Source organism: Setaria viridis, chromosome 7, assembly GCF_005286985.2.
Source record: "Setaria viridis chromosome 7, Setaria_viridis_v4.0, whole genome shotgun sequence".
Classification (NCBI taxonomy): domain Eukaryota; kingdom Viridiplantae; phylum Streptophyta; class Magnoliopsida; order Poales; family Poaceae; genus Setaria; species Setaria viridis.
The window spans coordinates 20390619-20410045 of record NC_048269.2 but is presented as its reverse complement, the minus strand read 5'-3'; the positions used below and the strand labels follow the sequence as shown (position 1 = coordinate 20410045).

The 19427-nt window shown below is 45.3% G+C and overlaps 3 protein-coding genes and 1 pseudogene across 6 annotated transcripts; 2 read left to right on the top strand and 2 right to left on the bottom strand.

Annotated features, from left to right (window-relative positions):
- Positions 1-460: 460 nt before the first annotated feature.
- LOC117864734 (chitinase CLP) lies at positions 461-2358 on the bottom strand. Its single transcript, XM_034748840.2, has one exon. The coding sequence runs from the start codon at positions 1937-1939 to the stop codon at positions 635-637; it is 1305 nt and encodes a 434-aa protein (XP_034604731.1). The 5' UTR covers positions 1940-2358; the 3' UTR covers positions 461-634.
- Positions 2359-3594: 1236 nt separating this feature from the next.
- LOC117863540 (deoxymugineic acid synthase 1-D) lies at positions 3595-8795 on the bottom strand. 4 transcript variants are annotated; one of them, XR_004642247.2, is made up of 6 exons: positions 8575-8795; positions 7521-7971; positions 6705-6948; positions 5328-5504; positions 4617-4912; positions 3595-4019 (listed from the first exon to the last, which is right to left on the bottom strand). XR_004642247.2 is itself a non-coding variant. In XM_034747316.2 (5 exons), exons 2-5 carry the CDS (start codon positions 7952-7954, stop codon positions 4685-4687), a joined length of 1083 nt encoding a protein of 360 aa, XP_034603207.1. In that variant the 5' UTR covers positions 7955-7971; positions 8575-8795; the 3' UTR covers positions 4365-4684. The 4 variants fall into 4 exon arrangements, 2 of the variants coding, with proteins under 2 accessions (XP_034603207.1, XP_034603208.1); XR_004642246.2 differs by lacking the exon at positions 3595-4019 and adding an exon at positions 4365-4533; XM_034747316.2 differs by lacking the exon at positions 3595-4019 and having other exon boundaries at positions 4365-4912.
- A 926-nt stretch (positions 8796-9721) lies between these two features.
- LOC117863068 (serine carboxypeptidase-like 7) lies at positions 9722-16346 on the top strand. Its single transcript, XM_034746650.2, has 13 exons — positions 9722-9955; positions 10084-10229; positions 10334-10533; positions 11025-11127; positions 11549-11586; positions 12334-12435; positions 12601-12681; positions 13057-13200; positions 13344-13415; positions 13501-13619; positions 13798-13911; positions 15932-15977; positions 16111-16346. The coding sequence occupies exons 1-13, from the start codon at positions 9792-9794 to the stop codon at positions 16192-16194; spliced, it is 1413 nt and encodes a 470-aa protein (XP_034602541.1). The 5' UTR covers positions 9722-9791; the 3' UTR covers positions 16195-16346.
- Positions 16347-16720: 374 nt separating this feature from the next.
- Positions 16721-19092, top strand: LOC117864504 (glutamate decarboxylase-like; annotated as a pseudogene).
- The last annotated feature ends 335 nt before the right edge of the window (positions 19093-19427 follow it).

Here is a 19427-nt window from a genome sequence, read left to right as displayed (position 1 = left end):
GGTGAATTCGTTTGTTTTTTTTAATCAAGAGTTCACATCTAATTACGAGGGGTTTTTTGAATTCCTATGTACACAGTAAAAGCTTCATGTTTAGAAAAGCTAAAACTCCTTACAATTCGTAATGGAGGGGTAGATAACATGAATGAGTAGAAAGAAATAATAGAGCAACATTTCGATGGCAAATTTCTAAAGTTCAATCTTTTATGATATTTTTCTAAAGTTTGAATCTTTCAATGGTATAGATCCATTTTTTTTCTAATAAATTATACTTCCTACATTTCGAATTATTTTAGTATTTGTAAATATATATAGTTTTGCAACGTATATAGAGATAGTGTATATCTTAGGTATATGACAAAATCTATTAATCTCAAAGTAACTTGCAATTTGGAAGGGAGTAGTAAAATATTTGTTTTATTATGTATAAATGAATTGTAGTCTGATGTTAATATTGTATAGGTGAAAAGTGCGTCTTTAATGTTTGTATATTGGATGCAAATTCCCCTGTTTCTTTTTTTTCAGGTACTGAAACGAGGTCATGGAAACAGAGAAACAAAAAGAAACTAGCTGGACTCGTACGAAACAGAGAAAATTGGAAATAGGATGAATCCTTCCTGCTACTCTGCTGACACTTCTACGAGCTCCCCACGGCGAAGTTGAAGTTGCCGCAGGTGGTGCTCCTTCCCAAGAGCAGCCCACTGGAGCCGAACGTGCCCTTCTCCAGGTCGAACAGCAGCAGGTTGTTCTCCATCTGGTGGGCCCCGAAGATGACCGCCGGCGAGTTAAACGCCGCCGACTGCTCGTTCCCCATGCTATCGAACGCGAAGCACGCTGTCCCGCCGCCGAACTGCACCAGCAAGCTGTCGCCGGGAAGCGTCCAGTTCCGGCCGCCGTCGAGCATCAGGTCGATGTTCGGCACGGCGGGGCCGACCCGGGTCGTGGGGACCCCGGACACGTCGTAGCACAGCTGGAAGGGCGGGAAGGGCTTCCGGCGCGGGATGCCGCGCGTGACCGCGTCGAACGCGTTCATCACCGCGCTGTAGATGTCGGAGCGCAGCGTGGTGAACCGCGTCGCGGTGCTGAACACGACGCCGCCCGTGCCCTGGCGGCGGTCGAGGTCGAAGGCGCCGGCCGGCAGGTTCAGGTGCTCCTGGTTGACGGCGATGCCGCGGACGCCGAAGTAGTAGGCGCCGTTCTTGGGGTTCTTGAGGAGGGGGAGGGGGTTCTGGCGGATCTCTCCGGCGAAATCAATGGGTTGTGGAGCCGCCTGGATCACGAACGCGCCGCCGCCGAAGATGGCAGCACCGGTCTGGCCGCTGCCGGGGAGGCACAGCGCGAACTCCTTGGCCACCTTCAGCCTGGACGCGACCTGGGACGGCAGCGACACCGGCTGCCTCGACAGGCCCGCGACGCCGGCGGCGCCCGAGGGGAGCGACTCGAGGAGCCCGTCGGGCGCGCAGGCCGAGTAGGCGGAGAAGGTCACGGGGAACAGCGGGTTGTTGCCGTCCGTGGCGTTGGCGGAGAGCGGCACGGAGAAGAGGTCACCGCCGGCGCACTGGCCGCTCGCCGGGTTGTACGCGTACGCGGTGCAGGCGCAGTTGGGGTCGGCGGAGCCCGGCTGGCCGCCGTTGGCGGACGACGCGCAGCTAGCCGGGCGGTTCCTGTTGGCGACGGTGCAGACGCTGGACTTGCACGGGACCGTGCGGTGCGGGGACTGGCACGGGGACCAGACCAGCGGGCCGGCGAGGTCGAGGACGAGCGGCGCGCCGTTCTTGACGGGGATGGTGTAGAGCCCGGTGGAGTCGTCCTTGGTGATGGCGGTCACTACGGGCTTGGACGGCGGGTGGGCATCGCCGGCTAGTGTCCCCGGAGGCGACAGCAGCAGCAGCGAGAGCACGAGCAGCGGGAGCACAGGTGAGCTGCTGGAGTGCAGAGACATGATGAAGGCCTTAGTAGTGGGTTGCTGTGAGTTGATCGACGTCGTTGTCCTACCTCCTTTTATAGCATCAGAGCACAGGCGATTGGCCGCATGCACGCATGGATTGGAGTGGATGAAGTTAATTTGGTCAACCACGCACGCATATTGCCACTAGATTGCGTGCCATGGCTTCCATGGGCGCTAGTAGCAAATTAGCAATACAACGGCGTGCCCACTATCCGCCTAGGGTGAGGTGAGTGCCTCCGTCGGTGGAATCGGGGAAATGGCCGTGGCGAAAACCAAGGCGATCCGGGTCGCGGGTCGCGATGGCCGCGGTCCTAAACAAATGGCCTCTCGCCAAAACTTGGCAGTTCCTATACATCGAGGCAGTCGACGGGGAGCAGCGCAGGTGGTGACCTCGAATCGGGAAAGGTTGCGTGCAAAACGATGTGATCCGGGGTTTACAATTTACAAACTCGCTACAAAATTGCATCGGCGAGGTAGATGGCGTGCGCCGTGTACCCAAACCCGGCGGCAGGGGGCGGCAGGGGGCGCAGTGGACGAAGATGTCACAAGTACCGAGCTCAAGATTTCTGCGGTCAACTTGTTGTTACAGTACTCCCCCCGTCCCACGTCCAATGCTATCAAGGATGGGGCAGCACCAGGCACCAGTGACAAGTTGGGGCATGGCCACAGGATGAAAGATGATGTGGATACAAAAGCTTCGGACTTCATCAGGCTAAAGCACAGGGCTTGGGCACTCCAGAAGAGCACAACCATGTATCCAGCTTCTACTTAGAAGTGATATGGTTCAACTTGTCAATAGTATCTACTTATGGTTTGTCTCTATATAGTCTTTAAGTCCTAGTTTGAATAACAGATGCTGCTTGCAGCCTTTGATAGTTGCAGAGTCAAGTTACCATGGTATTGTTGCTAGCACTACGAATAAGTGTGTGATCTATTATGTGCAAGACTGATGTATGGAGTACTTTAAATACGATAATGAGGGTATTGCTATGTGCAAGACTGCATTTGATTGTTATGGAATTTAAAAATGTTCATCCTGATTCATGATTGTTATGGTCTTATATATGGATCCCCACATGCAACTCAGATATATCATAGCAATATTGAGGTTGTGCATGTGGAGTTACTTGTGCATTATTTTTTACAGGGAAATAAAAAATCTGTCGCCGGCGTGATCGTGACGATGGCGTGGGTGGCCTTGGTTCTGGCGGCGTGATGGTGCGTGAGGAAATAAAAAGCCTGGCGATGGTGCGTGAGGTTCCAATGCTGCTTAGCAAAAAAAATGGATTTTAAAATGGATCCAATACGATGACGTTGCTTGATTTGAAATATTGGGGGACTAACTTTTAGCAGAATGACTAGCTTTTAGCATTCTGCTATGGGTTGATATATTTTTGAAGGAGAAATATTTTAGCATAACCTCCAATACCTCGTTTTGGGGAAGAAATTTTTAGCATACTTTTAGAGTTGCTCTTAACCTTCAAAACTTATCCCACAAACAGTGTCTATATAACTTTCAGACAATCCAACAAACATACAGTCCAACAAAGGCCATCATAATACCTTCTGACCCAGTTAACGGATTGATCATTTACTCCCACCATCGATGCCCGAGCAAGCGTGCATGCATAATTAATTCAACTCAGTAATACATCCGATTAAAAAGATTTATTAGGGTACTATAAACTTTTAGCATTGCTACTATCTTCGAACAGTCTTTACGGTCGGAGGGGGTGCATTGCATTGCAAGCATTCAACAGAAAATACTTCTATCTTTTTTCCACGTTTCTGACAGGTCAGTGCTAGGGGGACATCTAGAACACAGGATCGATAAACGAAGACGAAGCGCGCATAAAAAGCACAACAAAATGGAAAGGCAGTATCTCCTCATCTCCTTTTCTTTTTCAAATTTGCTCGTTCAGTCTGCGCTTAGGTTCTTGTGAAAGATTGCTCCATCACCCGTAGACAGTCATTTATGTGTCAACTGGTTAGCCAGTAACCCTTGTGCACTAAACCATGCGAATTTCTCCTTGCGCCTCTTCACCGCGAACTAAGACACCCGCTATAGTGTGTTCTGCCAAAAAGAAATAAGAAAAATAGTACAGAAGAAAGACAGCGCATTTTCAGTGGGATCAGAAAACCAGCACATTTTCAAGTGAGAACGGTGTAACAAAGTGCGCATTTTCATATCGAGGCTGCAAACATTGCACCTCTCCTAAGAGCCCAAATTGTCAGGTATTAGTTTTCAAAAACAGCGATAATGGATTGAGACATAGACAGGAAATACTGTATGCTGTAGGCCATGAAATCGATTGAAAATGCTCAATGAGCTGAACCTTTCAAAATGCAAGGACAACTGCAACCTCCCTAGTTAGAACCCAAAAAAAAGGCTGCTTACTGGAAAAGAGCAAAGCTGATGTGGTCAACAAACGAAAAAGCTACGCCATTAAGCAGTCTTAGGTTCAATGCTAACATATATAACATATCTCAGTGACTCAGAATAAAAGTCAGCATGGATGGTATATGTGCTAGCGAAAATTTGTGCAATTTAATCTTATCACAGATTGCGCAGAGCAGAGTCAGGTAACCTGCAGGAAAAGAAAAGTCATGGGAACAAAGGATTTAGCCTATGTCTACTTTCTTGGGACTACATGTGAAAAAGATGCCTTACCTGCTTCTGACGTATAAACCTGCTATACACTAAATTCTTCATCCACCACAAATATTCGGAGATCACAGCTACATTTCAAAAACATCAACATCCGAGATATCCACACTGGAGATGCCTTCAGGGCAGAGAAGATTCTGTACTGTGATCAACTTGCGCTGTGGTATCTGACCAATCTTCGACCGGTCTCCATCACTCAATTCCCAATCGAAAATCTCGATGTTCTCCTTAAGCCTTTCTCTTTTCAAGCTCTTCACCACCATGCTTGCACCTTGCTCGTAGATCCATCTCAGTGAAATCTGGGGGGAATGGGAAGTTAGTTGAGTTGGTAAAATCACATAATGTTAGCAAAACTGCAAGAATGCGACAGGTTGCCAGTATTGAATTCAGATTTCTGTCACATTTTGTTCAGAACACAGATTAGATCGTTTTGTTGAGCTGTTAGTGTGTTTTTCTCATGCGTTTGCTTGTTAAACTACATATTAGGTGCACTGCCAAACTGCATAAAGTTTTTTAGCCAAGAAATACTGTGCAAGCCCTAGTAAGGTGATAAATATGTGCAATTAGTTTTTAGCCAAGAAATACTGTGCAATCATCACCTCTACACCGAATTTGATAAATATGTGAGAGCATTCAAAGATTTTGAGTTTGGATGAGAAATCAAGTGAATTGCTCTAGTAAGATGAAGATGCATTGAGAGAATACAGTTCATACCTGAGCCACTGACTTCCCTCTGGTCCTTCCAATCTCTTCCAGAACATCAGATTGTCGTACTGGATTCATTTTAGGTATTCTTTGGCCTCCCAGGGGAGAATAAGCAGCCACCTGAATACTCTTATCTTTGCAGAACTCAATTAGTTTTTTCTGCTGCCAAGTCGGATTCAATTCAACCTGCAGAGGTTATCACATGCATGACTACCACTGATGTGACATTGAGATGATATGGAAGACTTGAACTTATAAAAGATACGACCATATAGAATGAGTTTCATCAGCTCGGCTCAAAGTTCAGTATAGTGAGTTTGGCACTGGAGAAGTCAGGGTTTATCCACCTTATCTTTATATAAATTTGTGAGGTTTCCAGAGGTTACACCGTTACAGACAATACAATGGTTGATATGTTGAAAGATAAATTGCTATTAAAAATTAGTTTTCATGTGGCAAGTCTATAATGATAGGATTCAATCAGCTGAACCGTTGTTGAAGAACTGGCCAAGCACTCCTGAGTGCAAAGAAGAACAGCGTGACTGAAATAACCGATAATATAGTGTTCAATGCTCTATGGCTGCGTGTGTGTGGAGTATGTGCAGAGATATCTTTCAGTGGCAGCATGTCCCAGTTAGCTTAGAGAGCTGCCAAACACTACTGGTTCAAGTTCAAAATAAACAGCTAAAACAGAACCCTATTTCATGCTTGGAGGTGTATGTTGGACCTTATGGTTGACTAAGAATGTTTTAGTCTTTCAAAACATTGCAGCCTCTTCCACAGAGACTGTGATCTTCCATATGGTGTCCCTTATGCAGCGATGGAAGCAGTTAAACAAGGAGGATGGTCAACAATGGGTGGACAGAGACTGAAGGGAAAGCTTGTGAGGCTACGTCAAGAGACATATCCAATTCTACCCGTTGATGTTGGATAACCGATATACCATGTTCTCTTTCAGTTGTCATGGATAGCAATATATTTTGCGCGAAGATTACAGTTTGGAGGGATTCTAGAGTGAGAGTTTTTTTTAAGTCCTTGATCAGGAAACTAGAAAACTCATTAGCTGATGTCGCCATGATGAGGTTTCTTGGTCTCCTCTGTCTAAGGCCTAGTAAGCTCTAAGTAGGAGTTGCATGATTTTTTGCTAGCTTTTTTGTAAAGCTGGTAACTCCAATGGATGATCTTTGCTTTCTATAAAGCTGGGCCAAAACCAAAAGCCTTTGGTCTAATAAAATATAGTAAAATATATTGGTTTCTTTAACATGAGGTATACAAAAATAGATTGGTAGTCATACAAGAAACTTGGAAAAATTAAAGATTGGTAGCTAACAACAGAAATCTAGAGGGTTATTGCCATCAGCGATTCATTAATTGATTAATACAAACCTGATTTACTGCTGGAGGTATTTTTGCAATGGAAAGCAGCTCCTGCAGCTTCTTTGTTGTGAAATTGCTAACACCAATCATTTTAGCAAGGCCAAGCCGATGACATTCCTCCATAGCCTGCCATACACCACTCAGGTCCATCGGCACAATGTCCTCCCTTTTCATTGGGAAATGAGGCTTGCTAGGCTTTACAGCCATGGGCCAATGAATCAGGTACAAATCAACATATTCCATTTGAAGGTTCCTGCAGATGGAGAGGTAAGTATCTTGCCTATCACCAAAGTAGATTATTTCTATAGGTAATGCCGGCTACTGCAGAAGTGGTTAAATACAGTAACTTATAGTGCCAATTCAATTACAACTTGTAAACATATAATTTCTGTACTAACTTTAATGCTGTGAGGTTTATGAACTAACATTTGAAGTTGCATATTTGCTTTCGGTATAGACTACAAATGTTCGGTACATAGAATTTTGATTTCAAACAGGATGTAACGGTTCAATCTGTTAAATTTTTTTACAGAATAACCTTAAATTCAGTAACTTGATTGGGTCTAAATCAGGGTTGATTTCAACTTCTAGTTGTGAACTGTTTCCAGATTCCAAATTTAACAATACTTTGAGCTCTGGTTTCAATAATAGCTGCAAGCCTGAAACATGGCTAACAATTAGATGGGCACCCCATACAAATTCACCGCACCAATATCTCTTAATTACCTAAGTGAGAAATTGGTTTAAGGAACCAAGTATTTCACTGCAAAGTTTACTATAAGATTCCAAATAGGCAGGAGGCAAAATCAAGCTCCAGAAACTTACTGCAAGCTCTCCTTAAGGGATGGGAGCACGAGCTCAGGGTGGCACTGTGTGCACCACACCTTGCTCGTCACAAACAGCTCCTCCCTAGATGCCACAATCCCAGACTGCAATGCCTCAGCCATGGCCTCGCCGACAACCCGCTCAGAGGCATACAGCGCTGCGGTATCGATGTGACGGTAGCCGAGCTCCAGCGCGGTGAGCACAGCGGCCCTAACTTCGTCCTCCACGAATGGGTGCGACACCGTGCCAAGCCCTACTGCTGGCATCGGTTGCCCACTAGGGCCCACCAAGAACTCTGGAATCTTGGAGTGGCGGATGCTGCTCCTTCCCGCCAGTGATGCCATGGCCTGCTGTTTGTGTGGTTCTCTGTGCTTGAGTGGTGTGGCAGGGGTGGTATAGACAGCGTACGCAGGACTCAAATTCAGGATATGCATAAGGAACCTACATAAAACTGCATTGTTCAAGCCAAATTTATACATAAGTAGAGCAGAAGCAAAGCGAAAAACAATGAGATTGAGGAACTGGTGATAGTACCCAAATGATGAATGATGCGCCAATCACCAATATATAGCTCATTAATGTGTGCTAGTCACAAGTCAAGTCATCAACCAAGCTTGAAGTTTGATTACTAGAATTTTGTTGAGTTTTACAACTTCGAATGCATCTTGACATCGTTATTTTCCATTATTGAGGAATCTAAATACCCACTGCCAATGTATATATAACATATGGATGAATAAACAATTGTTGGAGTCTATCGATACAAGTAGAATGATGAGCTAATATAGGTTCTAATGGTTCAACAGCCATTTCGTGTGCTTCAGTAAAATAATCCTATTCCTAGAGATAAAAATAGAAAAAGAAAACAGAAGCGAGATTCACCCATTAGAGAGCTGGGAGCTGGCGCATATATTGGTTCGAATATTATAACAGGGTATTAATCGAATTCGCCTCGATTGTGCGTCTAGCGTAGCTGCAATTATGCATCGGACTACAAAGGCAGGACTTATCAGTTATCAGTTGATGGGTGTCCTTGGAAATTTGGAATATGTACCTGCTCAGTCCTCGCCTCGACCTGCCCGGTGCTGCGGTGGCGCCGACTGCCTGCGGCAGCTGCTTAATGGTGCCGCACTGACACGAACCTGCCACCGCTGGTTTCAGGTGCCCGGCGCCTGCCTTCCCACTCCCCGCCGCGCGCAGGTGTCTCGCCGGCGGCCGCTGTTGCTCACTAGACACTAGGGTTGTGCGTTGGCAAAGCTCTCGTTCACACTAGAGACAGCTGAGAGACTGAAGCGGTTTGGCCCAGTATCCGTAAAGCCCATCACTCTGTTACATTGCAGTTGGGTAGGCTTTCAGCCTGTTTCACGACCCAGTCTCAAAAGGAAAGTAATGGACCTAGCTAATAGGGCCAGGAACCTCTCAAAATAAAAGGAAAAAATGAAATAGGACCGAAAAGGATACTAATATCTGTGGCCGTCTCTTAGGGGTGTTTGGATACCCCATGCTAAAGTTTAGCATATATCACATCGGATGTTTGGATGCTAATTAGGAGTATTAAATATAGGCTAATTATAAAACTAATTGCACAGATGGAGTCTAATTCGCGAGACGAATCTATTAAACCTAATTAGTCCATGATTTGACAATGTAGTGCTACAGTAACCATTTGCTAATGATGGATTAATTAGGCTTAATAGATTCATCTCGTGAAATAGCATAGGAGTTCTGTAATTAGTTTTATAATTAGTTCATGTTTAGTCCTTCTAGTTAGCATTCGAACATTTGATATGACACTGCTAAAGTTTAGCACCTAGTATCCAAACACCCCTTAGTTATAGGAATCTTACATGTTCTAAAAAATTATAGGAACTTTGAATTATACGTCGTCTCGAAAAATTTGAATTCAAAACTCAATTTACTTTTACACATTAAGAGTAGATTTTTTAGGAGGTCGAGGGGGAAAGCTTTCTCCCAACTACTCATCCGTTACATCGCAGGGCGATACGGACTGCGACCCAAAAAAAGTACATTTTTCAAAGGGTAGGTAACGCAAAGTGGTTGGAAGTTCGGAACCTCTTGAGTCTTGAACGAGAGAGACAGGGAACAAACAAGAAACGTCCACGCGTCGTGCTGCCGCTGCCTTCATCAGGACGATCGTCCACGTCAAGCTTACCCTGCTCGCGCGGGCGTTTTAAATGTGCGAGCCGCCGCTAACGCGCCGAGCAACCATCGGCGGACACTCCGCTCCATCATCAGCGGCAGTCGACAGCCATGTCGAACAGGAACAGTGGCGGCGGCGGCAAGCGTTCGCTGCTGCTGTCGCTGTGGCTCCTCCTCGCCGCCAGCCTCCGGCTCTGGCCGGCCGGCGGCAGCGGCCACGTCGTCACGCACATGCGCGGGTTCGACGGGCCCCTCCCGTTCTACCTCGAAACCGGGTACGCACTCGCCGCGCCGCCGAGATCTGTCCCTGCAAAGTGCAAACCCCCGTGCTTTATCTCGCTTCGTTCTCACCGCCGGTGCGGCGGCAGCGGCCGCTGCGTGCTGCTGCGCTGGGATGCTGCAGGTACGTGGAGGTGGACGAGCGGCACGGCGTGCAGCTCTTCTACTATTTCGTGCGGTCGGAGAAGGACTCGGACGAGGACCCGCTGGTGCTGTGGCTGTCCGGCGGGCCCGGCTGCTCCGGCATCTCCGGCCTCGCCTACGAGATAGGTAACCCCCGGCTTGCGCCGCCGCCATTCTCTTCGCCGGCCGCACCGAGTTCGTCGACGGGAGATTTGCGTGTTAACCCAGGGGTGAAATGCGCGTGTGCATAGGACCCCTAAAGTTTGATGCCAAAGGGTACAGAGGCGGGTTCCCAACCCTGCTCTACCGGCCGGAGACATCGACCAAGACGAGCAACATCATATTCGTGGATTCCCCGGTGGGGACTGGGTTCTCCTACGCCACGACGGAGGAAGGGCTCAAGGCCAATGACACCAAAGCAGTGGAGCAGCTGGTCATTTTTCTCAGAAAGGTCAGTGCCTCCTCCTTCCCCTGTCTCAGACTCGAGCAGCACAGCAGGTCAACACGCCCGAGGACTGCTTGGCCGTCCTAGGGGCTGTTTAGATGCCCGATTTTGGACAACTAAAATCACTGCGCTAGCACTATAATATACTGTAGTGTTTCGTTTGTATTTGTGAATTATTGTCCAAATATTAACTAATTAGGCTTAAAAGATTTGTCTCGCAAAGTACAACCAAACTGTGCAATTATTTTTTGATTTCGTCTACATTCAGTACTCCATGTATGTACCGTAAGTTTGATGTGATAGGAATTTTCTTTTTGCATAGTGTCAAGGTTGGAATTTTGGGTAACTAAACAAGGCTCTTGATGTTGCCTGACGTTACTTGCTATAACGCTATATAGAGTAGCCACCACTCTGCAAGACTGCAACAGACTGTAACATTTTGTCTGCGTGAATAAAATACTACTTTCTGTATGCTCTGAGAGAATGGTTGTGTGCAGTGGCTTCAAGATCATCCCCGGTTCCTGTCGAATCCGCTTTACATTGCTGGGGATTCATACAGTGGTCTCATCATTCCTGGTCTTACATTAGAAATCGACAGAAGTAAGCTTCCTTTCAAATTTGTTCTCTAGATCATGGAACTTTTTAATTGGGTGAGATCTATGAGTGAATAGAAAATTCTCTGACGGCGCACTATATATATATGCGCATTACTCTATAAAAAGGCTATAACTAAGTTGATCTTATAGTCAAAATGATGCCCCTGAATCAAAACAACAACTTTTGCTTTAGACTGTCTGGGTTTTGCAATATCTTTAATCCAATATTACTGGTGACGAGTACAATAGTTGCTAATCTGTTTGGCCACCCAAATGTTGGTAATAAAGAACAGTCCTAGTACGCCCTGCCGGACATGGACATGGTTTATGTGATTATGTCTATAAAAAAACAAATATTCGATTCACTGTATCATTTTTTTATTTTACACATGAGGCACTGTTAACAACTTTTTTACAATTTGCAGGTATAGAACTTGGTGAAAAACCACTTTTCAATCTCAAGGTCTGGTGAAAATATTTCAATGTTCACTAAGATATTTGTCCTGAGCTTACCTCGATTATTAATTTTGCCCATTTATTCTTCTCTCAAATGGTTCTTTTTTATCTTTTCTGGGAAAAATAGGGACCTTTTTTTCTTTTCTCATGTTTCTTGGTTCGGGAATAACCGAATAACATCATTCGGACCATGAAAATATACATTTTTTATGTCCACTCCTTATGTATCAACACAATCAATAACAATTGCATGCGCATTCTACTGTAGTGATGTAAATATTCACGTAATGTTTAATTTAGATTCTGATTTCAAGATCAAGTAACCAATAAGAAGACAAGGAGTCTTAATTAATCCATAGGATGTAAAAGAAAAAATGATTAATCTACAAAAGTGCAAAAAAATGAAAATAAGGATAAACCTAAGTTACTAAATTTCGAAGGAGCAAGATGCTTAAAAAACATGCTAATTGGTAAGATAATTAGGACCTGATTCATGAGTGAATGAGACGAAGGATTCAATTTATGTGATAATAAGCTAAAGATCTAGGACTGCAATGAAATTTATTCATGTGTTAAAATATGGTGGGTAACATTTGGTTTAATGTGATATTTTTTTCACATAGTCCTCACTGAATTCAGTATGTACCTGATCTGTATTCCGGGCTAGGAGTAGCTTGGCAATTTCAGTGCTGCCTTGGTTGGTTATAGAGCACATGTATAATTCAATTTTTTTTTATTTTCTACACAAACTCAGGGGTACATTGCTGGCAACCCGGTGACTGACAGCCAATTTGATACGGACGGCCAAATTCCATATCTTCATGGCATGGGACTTGTATCAGATGAGCTTTACGAGGTGATCCATCATCTCATGAAATTTTTAAAATGATTTACATAACATACTTTCAACTATAGTTCTAGATGCTTTAAAGATAACCATCAAGGTGATCAACGCAGTTGCAATGACATATCTTTCATTCAAAAAATACTATTATTATGTTTCACATATTTTTACTTGCAGAATGCTAGGGGGAACTGTGGTGGAAAATATAGTGCTCCTAGCAACGCTGCATGCACAGAGGCCATCCAAGCTATAAAGAATGTGAGTACTTAAGTTGATACTGTTACAGATCTCATTATTTGGAACTTGATCGTGTGAAACGGCACCATTAGGTATATTATCAAAAGTAGTCTTGCATTATACAATTTCAATTATGCCTTCTGCAATGCAAACAGAGTATCACAAACAGTTACATGTAGACAAACTTGAAAGGTCGGTGCACAAACTTGAAAGCTGTGATGACTATGAACCATTAGTTAAGCTTATGACAGTAGCTTGTCACATATTCTGAATTCTGATTCCCAAATTTTAGTCACCTTTTGCATCTCTCAAGTGGGGCTATATATTGTGCTTATGTGTCTCATTGCAACCTGATATTGGCTCACATGATTTACCGCCTAAGTTATGAAAATGCAGTGCACAAGGGATCTCAGTGGGCAACACATCCTGGAGCCGGCTTGCCCTGATGTGGTGTGGAGCACCAAGACTGTGGCACTGGCAGACGGAATTAGTCGGGTGATGCTAGAGTCTGCAGAGTTTCTGTCCGGGTTCAAATGTCCAGTTGAGTGCCAAAGATCGCCAAAGAATCTCACAACCCTTAAACTGTTCATTCGATCTCCTTCGTCCAATTTCGGTCAGGGATCAACTAGTGGTTAAGCTTTATCTGACTCTGTTGTCATACAAACACTTTCCTTTTGCTGCAGGAAGCTGAGTACGTTCTATCCGACATATGGGGAAATGATGCAACAATTCAGGAGAGCCTTGGTGTTCGAAAGGTACCGGCGATCTTGGCACACAATCTAGTCTAGAGAAAGCAAAGAGCACATTTTCTCACTGGAGTTTGTTTGTGCCACATTCCAGGGAACAATTGGAGAATGGAGAAGATTTAACCATGGATTGTCTTACACTGAAGACATCCAGAGTGCAGTGGAGTATCATTCAAGGCTAGCCACAAAAGGATACGCAGCTCTCATATACAGGTAATTAGCCCAAGGAAGTATAGTGCTTTGTATTGCAGGCTGCAGATTTACTGCATAGCCACTCGAAGACTATATGGACCGTGCAATATTTGCACTGTTGTTGGGCTAGGGAGTAGAAATTATTTGGCATGCTTACCCTACATTGAATTCTTGGTTGCCTAACGAATTTACCATGCAGTGGCGATCACGATCCCGGTATAACCCATGTTGGCACACAAGCATGGATTAGACACCTAAACTTGACCATCGTAGATGACTGGCGACCATGGTATGTTGGTGACCAAGTTGCTGGGTAAGGAGCATGCTTCTACATCATCACTTGCTTAATCTGGAATGTCACATACGTACGCTTGATGAATTGATGTGTTGTCTGACACTTGATAGCAGTTGTTATATCCTTGTTGAATGTTTTCTTTAGAATATTCTAAAGTACTGGTCCATCAACTCGTGTACTCCCGCACGGACTAATGTTTTTAAAATCTATTGTATTTAAAAATTATTTAGAAATTAAACTTCTAGCTACTCTCTCATTTTTTTAATACTGCAACACGATACTCATATAGATGTGTGCTTATCTTTGTTCAATTATGATTGATTTTTAATTAATAATTACTCTATACACTTTTTCATCCACATTTACACTTTTTTTCATTCTGCATCGCACCTCCATACATTGTGTTTAGTATAAAAATCAATATTTTTCATCACTTCCTCACATACATGTATGTATACTACATGGTGATACATGCATATATACCCTAACTTAATATTTCTATATTAACAATGACATAAATAGATAATTTATAATAATATATTAGTTTACTTTTGGACATTTCTGTATGATGCACTTGAAGATAATTAGATTAAGATTTAAGATTTAGGTGTTTATTTTAGGTTATTTCTGATAACGACATACGTCAGTAACTTAGATACAAATTTAGAATGTCATTTTAAGTTATGCTTTGTAATGATATGCATGAGTAAATTGGATGAAGATTTTGAGATTATTTTAAATTATTTGGTATAGCTCGTTAATTTTGATATAGATTTAGGGTTTCTTTTGAATATTTTTATATGATAGTGGTGGTTAACTTTTTAGAAAATATAATAGATCAATATCTATGATTATTATATTTATAGGATTGATTTTTCTTATCTTTGTTAAAATTTTTAGGATTTTTTTCTAGCATGTCTCGTGAGAACTAATGAGGAGCCTTCAATGAAAAAAAAATAAGTCCACACTTGCTACAAAACTATTATCTTGAGCTACAATACGTATATATCTATATACTTGTTATCTTCATCTGATTATTCAACTGATCGTTACAGATTTTAATTAGTTTGCATAGTTGGTAAGCACTTGAATTTGTTTAATGGACTATAAGCTTGAGCTATAATTTTAATATAGAAATCTATATTCTCACCACTTTCTCTATATCTTTACAAATGGTGATGCACATCATACGTATAAACCTTAATTATTATATCGCAGGTAAGAAATAGATGATTTAGATAGATGATTTAGAATCATATATTGGTGTATATTTTTAATTAAAGTGATTTGGATTGAAATGTGGGTTTACTTCATGTTATTTTTAATAATAGCATATATAGGTAATGTAGATGCAAATTTAAAAGGTTACTTTAAGTTATATTTTGGAGTATTAGTGGTGGGCAATTTAGTTGCAAATTTAGGGTTTATTTTAAATATTATTTATAATGGCATAAGTGGGTAATTTTGATGAATATTAGGGGTTACTTTAATTTATTACACAATGGTAGAGGTGGGTAATTTAGATATAGATTTAAGGGTTACTTTAGGCTATTTTCATAATACCATAGGTGTGTAATTTTTTAGAAGACATATAGATCCAATGGCTACGATTATTTGAGTCTACCGATTGATGGCTAGTTGTTTTACTTTTTTGCGAGAATTTCTAGAATTTCTCTCTTTTTCTAAAGTGTTCACCTAGGATCATCCTAGGTGGCTCACATGTAGACTTCAAAAGGGTCTCCAATTAGTAATAGTATTTTTGTGAGAATTTTTTAGAATTTCTCTCTTCTTCTAAGTGTTCACCTAGGATTCTAGGTGACTTCACGTGTAGGCTTCGAGGAGCCTTTAGCAGTAATAGTAAGATTAGTAAATGTTTTTTGAAAAGAAAATACCAATATATGCGCGTATGACAATCTTAAACAAAAACTGCACATCAGCAATCTTCAACTGGCAACTTCCTCCCAGCTGCTAGATCTGTATAGATTAATACTGCTCTACTCTTATATTCCTCTAACCAGCTAATTATTTTGTTTCCTAGATTCACAAGGAGATACTCGAGCAACCTAACATTTGCAACCGTGAAGGTCAGTGCTGTAGGAAAATGCTGTCAGTTGACAGTGTACTTCGAAGATTTTTAGCTATATGCACTACGTTTTATATCATAATGTATGTTCAGATAACAATCTTTTGCGTTTATTTGTGTATTCAACATTGCAGGGTGCTGGGCATATTGCTCCATTGTATAGGCCCTTGGAGTGCCAAACAATGTTTAGAAGATGGATGTCGCAGGATCCTCTATGATATGCTCCCTCCGGATGGAATCAGGTTTCAGTGTGCCGCGTTTTGTACCATCCATGGTCAAAACTCAAAAGACATTTTTCGTGACATGTAATAAATGGTTACATCGTGCCTAGTCATGTGGTACCTTTGCCAAAATTGGATATGTTCCCGTACTCCTATACTGTCCTACTCCGTAGATGACATCAGCGCCGCGCAGATGCCACAACTGGACACGCAAAAGAAGAAAAAGGAACAGCTACCTCCTGTTGTCTCTGCGAGTGGGCGACGAGCAGGAGATCGGAGCGAGAGACCCACCCCGAGTCCAGCGCCGAAACACCTGCGCCCTGCCCGGCATACGAGCGGATGCCGTGCTGCTTGCTCCCCCGTTCGTCTCCGCAAGAACCATGGGCGCCCCGACCACGTCGCGCGCACCGGCCCATCCATCCCCTTTATAAAACCGCTCCTCCCACCGCTCCGCTCTGTCCTCTCTGATCCGCTCCCCCCCCCCCCCCCCCCCCCCCCCCCCCCCCCCCCCCCCCCCGTCTCGGAGAAATTCGCCGCGTAACCCAGAGATCCGCATCCACTGAGCCGAAATGGCGCTGTCCACGGCGAAGACGAACGCCGGCGAGTCCCTGCACTGCTCCACCTTCGCGTCACGCTACGTGCGCACCGCGCTCCCGAGGTAACAACACGGCAGCGATCGCGATGGCGCGCCGCCGTCCCTGATTTCAGTTTCAGCTGCGTGTCCCGGGGACTGATCGGCCGGCCGGCGGTGTGCGCAGGTTCAAGATCCCGGAGCAATCGATCCCCAAGGAGGCGGCGTACCAGATCATCAACGACGAGCTGATGCTGGACGGGAACCCGCGGCTGAACCTGGCGTCCTTCGTCACCACGTGGATGGAGCCCGAGTGCGACAAGCTCATCCAGGCCTCCATCAACAAGAACTACGTCGACATGGACGAGTACCCCCGTCACCACCGAGCTCCAGGTACACGTACTACGCGGGATCCATCATCATCTCTGAACTGCTGCTGATCTCTGCTGATCGAGTTTGCATTGCACTGGGGAAAAGAACAGAACCGGTGCGTCAACATGATCGCGCACCTCTTCAACGCCCCGATCGGCGACGACGAGACGGCCGTCGGCGTGGGCACCGTCGGCTCCTCGGAGGCAATCATGCTGGCCGGGCTGGCGTTCAAGCGGAAGTGGCAGAACAAGATGAAGGCGGCGGGGAAACCCTACGACAAGCCCAACATCGTCACCGGCGCCAACGTCCAGGTGTGCTGGGAGAAGTTCGCGCGCTACTTCGAGGTGGAGCTCAAGGAGGTGAAGCTCAGGGAAGGCTACTACGTCATGGACCCCGAGAAGGCCGCCGAGATGGTCGACGAGAACACCATCTGCGTCGCCGCCATCCTCGGCTCCACGCTCAACGGCGAGTTCGAGGACGTCAAGATGCTCAACGACCTGCTCGCCGCCAAGAACGCCGAGACGGGGTGGGACACGCCGATCCACGTGGACGCGGCGAGCGGCGGCTTCATCGCGCCGTTCATCTACCCGGAGCTGGAGTGGGACTTCCGGCTGCCGCTGGTGAAGAGCATCAACGTCAGCGGCCACAAGTACGGCCTCGTCTACGCCGGCGTCGGCTGGGTCATCTGGAGGAGCAAGGAGGACCTCCCCGACGAGCTCATCTTCCACATCAACTACCTCGGCGCGGACCAGCCCACCTTCACGCTCAACTTCTCCAAAGGCACGAGAAGATCATCGCCATGCCAGACACATATTAGCATCTCGTTGCCGATTAAGATGCTGAACTCTGACATATCTAATTTTGTGCAGGGTCTAGCCAGATCATCGCGCAGTATTACCAGCTCATCCGTCTCGGATTTGAGGTAATTGTTGCTACGGTTTACATCCGAGGCTTGTTTGTTGCTTGTGTTTGCAAGGAACGCACAGAAACGTGTGTTGTTTGCATCTGCAAGCGAACAAACACGCAATCCATGCATGTTCAGTTTCAGCTGGCTGTTCAGACTGTTGTGATGCCGTCCATTACTTCTTCATGCTATCCGAATGTTCTTCACCATCAGTCCATTCAATGTCATTCGAAAAAGCAATCCTAGTTTATGCAAACATACGCACAGATGAAAAAGTTTTTAAGCTTGTTAAGGTCCATGTACAAATCAGGAAACACTATAAGACCAATTCTATCTGCAACTGATGTTATGGGCACGGCAGGGGTACAAGGACGTGATGCAGAACTGCCGCGACAACGCGACGGTGCTCCGGGAGGGCATCGAGAAGATGGGCTACTTCGACGTGGTGTCCAAGGACTCGGGCGTGCCGCTGGTGGCCTTCTCCCTCAAGGACACCTCCAAGTACACGGTGTTCGAGGTGGCCGAGAGCCTCCGCCGCTTCGGCTGGATCGTCCCGGCCTACACCATGCCCGCCGACGCCGAGCACGTCGCCGTGATGCGCGTCGTCATCCGCGAGGACTTCAGCCGCAGCCTCGCCGAGCGGCTTATCGCCGACCTGGGCAAGACCATGGCGGACATGGACGCGCACGCCGGGAAGAAGGCGGGCCACGACCACCCGGCCAAGAAGTCGGTGCACGAGATCGAGAAGGAGGTCACCACCTTCTGGAAGAGGCTCGTCGCCAAGAAGAAGAGCAGCATGGTGTGCTGATGCACGACGTGCGGACGCCGCCGCGGCTGCGCCGGAATAACATTCGAGCTGCTCTCACTCCAATCTCGAGCTTTGTTCTTCTTCTCCATTTTTTGTTTCTTCTTTTTTCCCCGTATGTGCATTTGATTTGAGGTCTGATTTTGTTCGGTTCGATCTGTGCGCGCTTCGTCGCGCCAGTTGACGAGAAAGATTGTAACCTGAAGGGATATATAGGCATATGGACACATGTCAAGTTGAGAAGCTTTGTTGGCTTTCCATGAAAATATACTCTGTATAATTGTGGGAGCAATACCCCAGTGCGAGATTCTTGGCGTTGGATTTAGAGCTAGGTGCGGCTGTGTACCGGGCCTTAATCCTATACGTGGGCCGCCGAAGTCGGAAGCGAATGGATCCACAACCATAGAAGGCCCATTGGGTTTCACGATCGCTCTCCGAGCCAATCGACAAGGGCAAACGAGTAAATTTCCAAGGTCGCTAGGGTTTGCAGCCCCCGGCGGCCGCTCTATATAATCGGGCACCTGACATTCGAAGGTAACCTTTCACTCCCCGGCCGCCACCGCCGCCGTTCTTCTCCG